Genomic DNA, 10158 nt, shown 5'->3' with positions numbered 1-10158 from the left:
GCTTACCATGTACCACATGCTGGGCCACTTGGGATCATTGAAGTAGGTAGATTGGGTACGACTGAGGTCATAATCCCGCTTTGTCCGTTTCTTTACCACTTGCTGTTGGATCCATTCCACCTGCCAAGAGGAAGAACATTTGTTGAGTGTTCAAGTTCCATCAGAGTGAACATAACATAAATGACAGTCTAAAGCATTTCCCATTTTGACTCAATGTGAGTTAGGTCATAGGCTTCATTGTGGCAACTAAAATCTCTCAGTCTAGAAGCTCAGTGATTCCCTAGAAACCTAAGACTTTTTCATTTTCAATGTAAGCAAGCAGTTTAGTCTTTCAGAGACAGATAATTTTTCTCTCTCAATAATAAGCTAGGTTTTTAGCTTCTTCAGAGAGCATAACAATGTTAATTTTTAAGGTATCTTGGCATTCTTTATACCAAGGGTTGGCAAACTTTTCTGTTCAAATACTAAATATGTCAGGCTTTGCAAGTCATATGGCGCCTGATCCAATTGCTCATTCCACCACTGTAATACAGTACCACAGGCAGCACATCAATGAATTGGTACGACTGTGTTCTAGGAAAACTTTATATACAAAAACAGGCTGGATTTGAAACAATGTGTTCCTGATGTCGATGCATCAAAGTTTTAAATGTTTTGGGATCATATATTAAATTTTAAAAACATCATGGGACCAAATGCTTTAGGAGCACATATTTTTTTAAATGGCTTTCTATAAGCCAAAGTGTGGTGGGAAAGCACTATTTGGGGAATCAGAAACCTAAAGCCTTAGTACTATCTCTGGCACAAAATTGGAGAAGGCACTCAATTCCTGAGCCACAAGCTTCTTGCCTGCTCTAAAGCTCAAACCTGCAACCTTTGAGAAAAATCCTAACACTTAACCATGACCTGTTCCTAAACAAAGTGACTGGGAACCTCAAGTTTAGTACAGGATCTGTACCCTTATGGTAGGGCTAAATGAGGGATAACTCTTTTTAAAGAGAACAGGTCACCATCATCATGGAAACATAAAAATCAGCATGTTCTAGTTTAAAGGGGGTGTCTCAAATGCACTATCAGCTCTGTAAGAATTCTTTAATTTGTTCCTAAATATTTCTTTGATTGACTTCTCCTAGTGATAGTAAATTTAGTCACAATGTTCTGAGATGTCTTATTCAGCCATTTGTCCCCACTTTCTACACAGGAATTAAAAATTGGGTTGGGGGAGACTTTGTAATACACTGCTATAATTCCATACAGACAAATTTCAGTACCTCTCTTGACTAATCAATTCAAGGATTGCTGGAGGAAAAGGAATACTAAAGTACCCTTTTCAATCAAAGTACAGCAGCAAGTATGGGCATGAATGTACATTATCTGTTTCCAAGAAACATTTTAGTCTCTTTAGGTTCTAAAAAATGAGTTTCACTTTCTAAAAATGAGTTTCATTCCCTTAATTATTTATTAAGAATTAAGTGCCAGGCACTGTGCTGGAAATACAAAAAGGAATAAGAATTGCCTTTAATTTTGAAGGACTCACATTTTACCAGGGAAATTTAGCAAGTATTTCTCCATTCTCCACTTCATAAAAATATAATTATCTCCTTCAATGATATCTGACACAGGCCCTGTGACTTTATTATTTAAGCCATTTATGATAAATTTGACTATGCAACTTGTATTGGTAGTCCTTACCTGTATTACCATCTGCAAGTCTCACCCCAATAAAGTTGAACTAGCTCATTTTTGCATTTTGATAAAAGAAGTCTGCAGGTCTGCTTAGGCAGAACTCTTCTCAAAACTAATCTTACACTGGCAATGTCCTTTCCCAAAGGAGCCTTCACAAATCCCAAACTGCCAACACATACGTGTGCACAAACCGGAAAGTATCAAATGTCACCAGCATGGACTACACAAATAAACTCCTATAGCGGTCAGGACAGTCTACAATGGAGTGGGAGTGGATAATTGTTCCTTCAATGACACAAGCATGCATGTCTCCCCGGACTCATGCACAAATAGACAAATGGGATAAGTATGAGAGAAAATCAAGTGACAGCCATTTTCCTAGACAAACTGTAGGTTCTAAAACAGAACAAAATCTCTTAGCAAACAGTATCTCTTCTGTAATTTTACCAAACACAGAGGCTTAGTTATAGGGCTTGGCGCCTCGAAGATAGCACAGCCACTTGGCATCTAGATTTGACTGCACATCACTCTGTCTGATCTCAGAGCTGTAGTACTTAAAAAAAGTCCGGGAAGATTTCTTTTTAGTGTCAAATACTATGTATTTTGCTTTGGTGCTTTATGAGTATGCGTCCATAGCCTTGTATTTTTTGGAGAACAAGAAAAGCACCTCTTGAATCAGAAGGTTTCTATGACTGGAAAGACCACACTTACATTTTTAAACTATTGTCCATATGTCTACCCTTGAGTTCTTTTAAAAAAATTCTGAGGTAATGCATTATGCAGATTTGATTTCTTGCCAAGAAGCCCAATGCAAGGAAACAACACTTAAAAATCATTTTCATACAACTATGGTCTGCCCTGGAAAAGAGAAAAATCATATGCTTTCCCTCACTAGCTTGACTTCCTTCTGAAAGCTCTATTTCCTACGCACTGAGGAAATGCCATGAACCAGAGTGTGAAATGACAGGACCTGTAAAATCACGTCTCTCCGCCACCGATTTCAGTATGCAATTGTCACCAGGCTTTATGGACATGGCTTTCCTGTCCTCACAGAACCCTTCTGCTTTACAGTCCAAAGAAACCCTGAACCATTGCTCCTTAGCAACCTTTGTCCAAAGATGTCCTCTTTTGTCAGATCTCACTTGCCAAGCAAAACACAGTACTGATAATTATGGGAAGCCTGCCCTTAAAATCTCAGCTGAATGTGTGTCTTATTTTTGAACTTAGCAGCTTTCCAATACTACACATGGGGCAGCCAATTTATCAACAACAGGAAAAAAACAAGATGTTACCATATGAATATTGACTACATATTATTGCAGAAATATAAATGGGAAATAAATTACAGAATTACTCTTAAAATGTGTTCTTTGCTAAGGAAGAAATCAGTTCTTTTATAAAATATATTATAGCTAATAATTAGAACATATACTGGTAGCAAATGTCAGCAGATACAACAATAAAATGAAATGAACGGTAAAGAAATTTACCGAAAGCATATAAAAAGATGGTATATAAAAATAGCACTATCCTAAATCAATAAGAAAAAAAACCCTCAGAAAACAAATTACTTGTTGCTGGAACAACCACCATGGGAAAAAGAAAGTCCAGGACATTCTCGTGAATTAGATTGAGATCAATTTCAAATGAGTCAAATGTTTGAATGTAAAAGCCTGGCGTGGGGGTGCATGCCTGTAATGCCAGCAGTCTGGAAAGTTGAGGCAGGAGGAATTCAAGCTTGACCCCAGCCTGGGCAACTTAGTGACTAAGCAAGATCCTGTCTGAAAATGAAAAATAGAAAGGGCTGGGTTTATAGCTCAGTGCAAAGGCCCTGCATTCAATCTCCAATACTACAAAAATAAAACCATAAAAATACATAAGAAATATGGCTCCTATATTTAAAAAGAATAATTTTAGAGAAGATGCTTATCAAAATACAGTGTGAATTTATAAGTTGATTTAGCAAAATTTATAAATTTATCTACCAAATAAATCAAAATCAAGGTAAACTGAGCAAAGTTTACAGCTCCCACCACAGACAAAAGGCTCTATTATATAAGGATTTTCTATAATTGGCAAGTGACTAATTCAATAGGAAAATGGGCAAAGTACGTAACTATGAAAATCTTCGGAAAGGAAAATCAAGTTTAAACATATAAAAATGTGTTTGTCCTAATGAATACTGCTGTGGTTTAGATATGGATTCTGCCCCACCCCCAGGGTTGTGGCCCCCAGGGGGGCAGTGTTGGGAGATGGTAGAACCTTAAAAGGAGGTCCCCAGGTCAATGAGGGGGGCACACCTTGAAGAGGATTGTGGGAGCTTTTTGTGCCCCCCTTCCCTGTCTCTCCCTTCGCTGCAGTTATTCCTGCTCGCGCTCCCAACATAAGCCCCGTATGACACCCTCACCAGAGGCCAGACCAAGAGCCAGGCCCACCCCTCACCCCACATCCCACCTCTGCCCTCTCTGCCCCGGCCTATAGATCTCCAACTTTGAACCTCCGAAACTGAGCTATTGAAATCTTTTTCTTTACAGGTAGCCTGGGTCAGATGTTTCATTATATTGACAAAAAACTGATATACATTTAAAGACAAAAAGCAAACTAAACTAAGATATCACTTTTTATCTTTAAGATTTATAAACAATCTAAAGGTTGATAACATTGTAGTGATGGCCTCAGAAAAAGACATGGTGTGAGGAATGTAAATTTGTACAACCCTATGGAGTATAAATCAGCCAAAATCTACAAAAATGACAAAACAGGCAATTCTACTTTTAGGACCACATCCTACCTATTTATTTACAGAAGCAGTTGGATTTGGAGAGCTTAGTCATCTTAGATTTGCCATCAGTCATCTACGCAATCTTTGTGGACCTCTTTTTTGCTGTAAAATGAGGGAAGGCAGATTATCTGGTCACTTTTTTTTCTAGCTTTGAAATTTTACCTACACCCAGTTTGACTGAGTCAACATATACATAATACAACAGAGTGCAATGCAACCATTGCATTGAGAATAAAAGAGAGTGAGGTTGATTTTATATACTGACTACATCATACTACATGTGTGACACAGTGTAAAGAAAAAAAAGGAAAGAAACAGTCAACAAAGGACACTACAATTTTTACATCTCTCTGAAATGATACACAATGAACCTGATAACACTGGTTGCTTTATGGAAGGAAAACTAGGTATCTTGCAAAAAAGGATAAGAGGCAAACCTTTCTTACATGCCCTTTTGATCTTGGGTTTTTTGTTTTGTTTTATTTTGTTTTTCTGTTTTTGAGATAAGGTCTCACTCTGTTGTCTAGACTTGTCTTGAACTTAATATGTAGCTCAGACTGGCCTCGAACTCACTGCAGATTACTACAGCATGTGCCACCGTGCTCAGCTTGACATTGTATCTTTTTTGGTTGTGTTAGGCAGTATCTTACTAAATTGTCCAGATGGGGGTTCAATCTGCATCCTACCTCAGAGCTCTGGGATTACAGTCATGAGCTACCACACCCAGTAACATTGTTACTTTTGAATCACAGGGAATATGTTACCCAAATAAAGAATTAACTTTTAAAATTATGCTCCTTTGGTTGATTACTATTTCATGTAACCAAACAACAATTTAAATTCTGAACTTAAGACAAAACATTTTTTAGAAGATGATAATGAGAAAAAGTGGTTTAGACAGTCTCTTAGATGGCCTTATGTTACATTGAAACATGACTTAAATATTGAGAAAAGTTGAGTAACATAGCAAAAAGAAATTAGAATTTGGGGAACTTGGTCATTATCTTACATTTGCCGTCAGCTACCTCTGAGATCTTTGTGAGCTTCTTTTATCTGTAAAATGAATGAATCTAGATGTAACATGCACTCTAGTACCTTTAACGTTTTATCTACATGATCCCATTCTCTAGTTTGACTAGGAAAAACAAGCTTGTTCAAAGCAATAAAGAGGTGAGGCTGATGTTCTGGCTATAAATAAGTTTAAGTAATTCAGTGAAAATGCAAAATTATTATTTAGAAAGCCATGTAGTAAATTATATTACTCATTTAGTGAGTTCAGTGAAGCAGCTATCAGCAATTAAAATACTTTTGACTCCATATTTTATATCTTTTCTATATTATTTTGACAAAATTGGGAAAAAGAACATGAAAATATTTCCCTACTGTTTTCTTTTCTGACTTTAAAAACAAAATAGATAGAGCTGCCTTGATTAAAAGAAAAAAATCTGAGTTAAGGACATTTTAGTACTGATATCCATCTCCCAAGATCTAAAATTGGAAGGCAACAAACCTCAGAAATTTTTAAATTCTCAGGAATCAGAATTGCCAGTGTGGTGGGGCATGCCTATAATCTAATTAATCAGTAGGTTGAAGCAGGGGGATGGCAAGATCTGGGTCAGTCTGGGTAACTTAGTGAGACTCTGAAAGTAAAATCGAAAAGGCTGGGAGGATGTATGTTCATAGTAAAGTACTGGCCTAACATGTTCAGGGTCCTGGGTTCAATCCCAGCATTTCCACCTCAAACCCCTCCACCTGCTCCCTCAAAAGAAATCAGTGAAAAAAAAAAATCAACGAATATAGTAGATGTGTTTAGACAAAAGTATTCTATTCCTTACATTGTGCTCTATTTAGTAACTTATAATTGATGAGTTATTAAATAATGACATCAAATCATTCTTTTTAAAGGAAAAAATGTAATTGAATTCTACCTAATTCAGATAGCTACTTGTGAACAAAATAAAGCATTTGTGTTTCATTTGAGGGAGAATTTTTGTTTGATGTCCTTGGAACCTATTTTAAACCAATTTAATGACTGTAGACATCAAAGGTTTCTATTAAAGAATACAGCTGGTCAAGAATGTGGGGAATCATATAGTTTCTGAAAGGTTATTTAGAAGGAAGTTGTGAAATAAATACTGCACGTACATTTGGAACAGTGTTATAGGAGACAATACCAGCCCAACTGAAAAACTTAACCCTCCCATAAAATTTTCTGTTTAGCTGGCCTTCTTGGAAAGCCAAAGTTTCAGGAATGGATGTTACTAATTTCGTCTTGCTATATATCGTTTAATGTAAAAGCTCAGAGCATTACTGTTCTCACTACATTACTCAGTTCCAGAGCATTAAGGTCAATCCTCTCCCCTTAAACTATCCCACTATTTTTTGCCTACTTCTAAAAATTAATTTTTCATTTGTTACCTGTTTTTTCTCCTCCACTACTAAGATAATCATGAAAGGGAAAATATCCTTTCATCCAATTAAAGCAGCAAGAATTATTCCCCATCCTCAAGGTTCTTTTGTTTATTTTTGTTCATTCCAAAAACAGGTATTGAGCAGGTATATTGCAGTTATGTTCTGGATGCTACCGAATGGCAGTGAGCGTCATACCTTCTTTCCCTCAGGCAGTTTCCAATTGACTGGGAATCAACTCCTCAAATCATAGGGATAAACACAGATCAAACAGGGACTGAACAAGGCTTTCTAAACTGTGAGGGCCTAGGCAAGGGGCCATCTTACCATCTTGCCCAGATGTAGGGGGGTGGCCTTGTGATAGTAGTCAGTGGTTTAGTAATTTGGCTTTGATGCTTATTTGGACATCTCAATTATGCAGCAAAAAATCATAGGTTCAATGGCATCTAACAACAGACACATTATAAAATGATCCCTAGGAAAAGAAGAGGAAAAGTAGCAAAAGATTTTAAATAAGAAGAGGCACAAGAAAGGAGCCAGGAGTCTAGGCTTAACCCTACCAAAGTTTAGTAAGATATTTTGTATGTCAATACCAGACAGACAGTGGCACAGGGATGACAATATTGCTAGCAATGAACAGCATGTAAAAACATTATTGAAGGATAAATGCTTTCCATATATTATTGTTTTTAATGCATTATTGACCCCTGTTGGGATTACAGGCATGTGCCACCAAGCCCACTATCTTTAGAGATGGAAACATTTCCTCCACTTTATTTCCCAAATTTCAGAACCAACAAAACAGTATCTGCACTTAAAGTGGACAGAGAAAAATGAAGTAGTTATTGACACAGGTCAAGAACCTGGTGTATGGTTGCAGATATGAACAGTCATTTGACAAAGTACAAAGGTTGAGGATTGAATAAAGTTAGTGAATCTCATGGTGCTACAAGATCCATTCTGCGAAACTAGTAAAGGACATCTCCAACATTTTAATGGTAAATGATATGAAAAAAGTTTGGAAAGAATTCTTTAACATTTAAATATTTTAAACATTTTAATTTAATATTCTAATATTAAATATTAATATTCAATAAATATACTAATGCTATAACATTTAATGAATATGTTGATATAATAATATAATATGATGTTGCATGTTTTTAAACATTTAAATTTAAGACTTTGCTCATGCTGGCCACTAGTAATAATACCTATAAACAATAGGTTTTTTTCAACTTACAGGAAGATTTTTTTTTTTCTTTTTTGCTTTGCTTTATCTTTCTGAAAAAGATAAACTTAAAGGTTTCAGGATAATTTTTCTATTGATGTTGCCACTCCCTAAACTTTCTCAAAATCCACTGAAAGCAAGATACTTTTTATGTTTGTCTGAAACATATGTGTCCTTTGGGACAAGTTTAACTTTTCCTCCAGGGGAACAAAAGACCCTGTATTTCTAATCATGTCATGACGTTTTCCAGTTGGCAGAAAAAGAAAAGAAAAGAAATAAAGAAAAACAGACACACAAAGAAATGTGTGGTGTGTATGTGCATGTGTGTGTACACATGAAGAGGGGCTAGAATATTAGAAAAATGACTTGATATGAACTCATTAAAAACTGGCTGAAGGACAAGATTATATCCAAAGGTTTTTCCATTTTCTAACTCACTTTTCAGGCTCTTCTATTTTAAACTTTGGGAGAATTAATTTAATCAATAAGAGGAAATTTAAAATAATTTTGATTTTCCAAGTATTAAAAGGAAATGGAATTCTAGAGTGCTTAAAACTAATTCTACTGTCTGAATGCCACCTGGAGTTAAACTCACACATCTGATTAAATGCAATCTCTTAAAGCAGGAACTAAATTGGGACAGCACATAATTCCCTCTGGCTTCACCCTGGGATCAAGATTATCACTGCATTAAAAACACAGTGGCATGACTTCGTTCTTCATGTATTTGTCTTCTGCATAATTATCCTTTAAGGAATTTGAAATGTAAGGCGATGTAATTAATAAAATCTATTCAACATTTAAAGTAATGTTAAGTTACATGTCATTCTCCCTTTAGCGTAGTTGAAGTTTCAGATAGCTATGAAAAGGACAATTTCACCTTAAAACAAAGCGTTAATCACTTAATAGATTTAGGTTCTTTTTGACCAATCCTGCAACTCTGTGCATAAATCATTCAAGATATTCCCAGATCTGTATTTATAAAAATGGGATGCCCTCAAGTTGTAAACCAAGTGAATACAACGAGGAGCATTATTTTGAATAGAGTAGAGAAATTGTTCAATTCAGCTGAGATTCATATAAAGAGACAAATGCTGGCAAAGGAAAGAACAGTTTTTCTCATTATTTCTCCAAGCAGAGAACATGGGGTGATCTGCTAAATATCGAAAAATATGTCAGCATCTCGCCTCCCAATCCAACATACCACTAATTTCCACAGAACAGAAGCCATGATCACAAAAGCTATATTCAGACAGAAAGAAACACTCTTCCCTGTGAATAATTCAACTCCACAGGACATATTGACTTATTCTCTTAGTTATTTAAATACAAATTTAAATATAAGTGGCAATGGCTTTTGTTTCTAAGTTCCACAAACCATACTGTTACGATTTTGAGGAGGAATGGTTTGAACATATAAGTTCAGATTAAGGACCTAAAGTTTTAATTTTGCCTGCCTTGTGCTCTTTGTTTTAATGAGAGGTATTCTTAGTACTCTGGTAGCATCAATATTTTAATTTTTCCAGTATCTTTAAATCTTGCAAGCCAGGGATGTACCTCAGAGGTGCCACACCTGCCTGGTAAGCACAAGGTCCTGAGTGTGATGCCCGGTACCAAAAAATCGATCAATCAGTCAATCTTGCTATTTTACGATTGAAAATTTTTGAAACCAGGAAACTACTAATCCTTATACTGGCAAAGCTCTAGGATCTGAGTCAAATGGTGTTGTGTAAATACATATTGACTTAGTGGGACCCTCTCTCAAAGTTTAAAAATTTAAACAGATGAAAATATAGCTAGGTGCAAAGGCCCTGGATTCAATCCCCAATACCAAATAATAATTATAATGAGAATTTAAAAATCCCTATTTCTATAAAGTAAGTCAGTATACAACTTGGGGGGCATATAAAGTCTACACAAGTGTTTTATGTTCTGGTGAAGTTAACTTAACATTTTTAAACCCTAAAATAAGTTTGAAGTCCATAAATAAAATAGTATGGAGTCATTGGTTAGCAAAGGACTGTATGAACACCTCCAGGTGGGGCCTCAA

General features: G+C 35.9%; 1 protein-coding gene across 2 annotated transcripts in view; it reads right to left on the bottom strand.

Moving 5' to 3' along the window:
• LOC147825976 (proprotein convertase subtilisin/kexin type 5) overlaps nucleotides 1–10158 on the bottom strand; it is a 341197-nt gene that overhangs the window by 255861 nt on the left and 75178 nt on the right. For both annotated transcript variants that reach the window (XM_004862531.3, XM_087184121.1), the window contains exon 3: nucleotides 7–120. In XM_004862531.3, the coding sequence (XP_004862588.1) occupies nucleotides 7–120 (114 nt within the window). The remainder of the gene's footprint in view (nucleotides 1–6; nucleotides 121–10158) is intronic.

This window comes from Heterocephalus glaber, unplaced genomic scaffold, assembly GCF_053883595.1.
Source record: "Heterocephalus glaber isolate CG9 unplaced genomic scaffold, H.glaber_assembly_v1.0 deba00001481, whole genome shotgun sequence".
NCBI classification, from domain to species: Eukaryota; Metazoa; Chordata; class Mammalia; order Rodentia; family Bathyergidae; genus Heterocephalus; species Heterocephalus glaber.
Note: the sequence above shows the minus strand (reverse complement) of the source record. Positions and strands in the feature narration are given on the sequence as shown.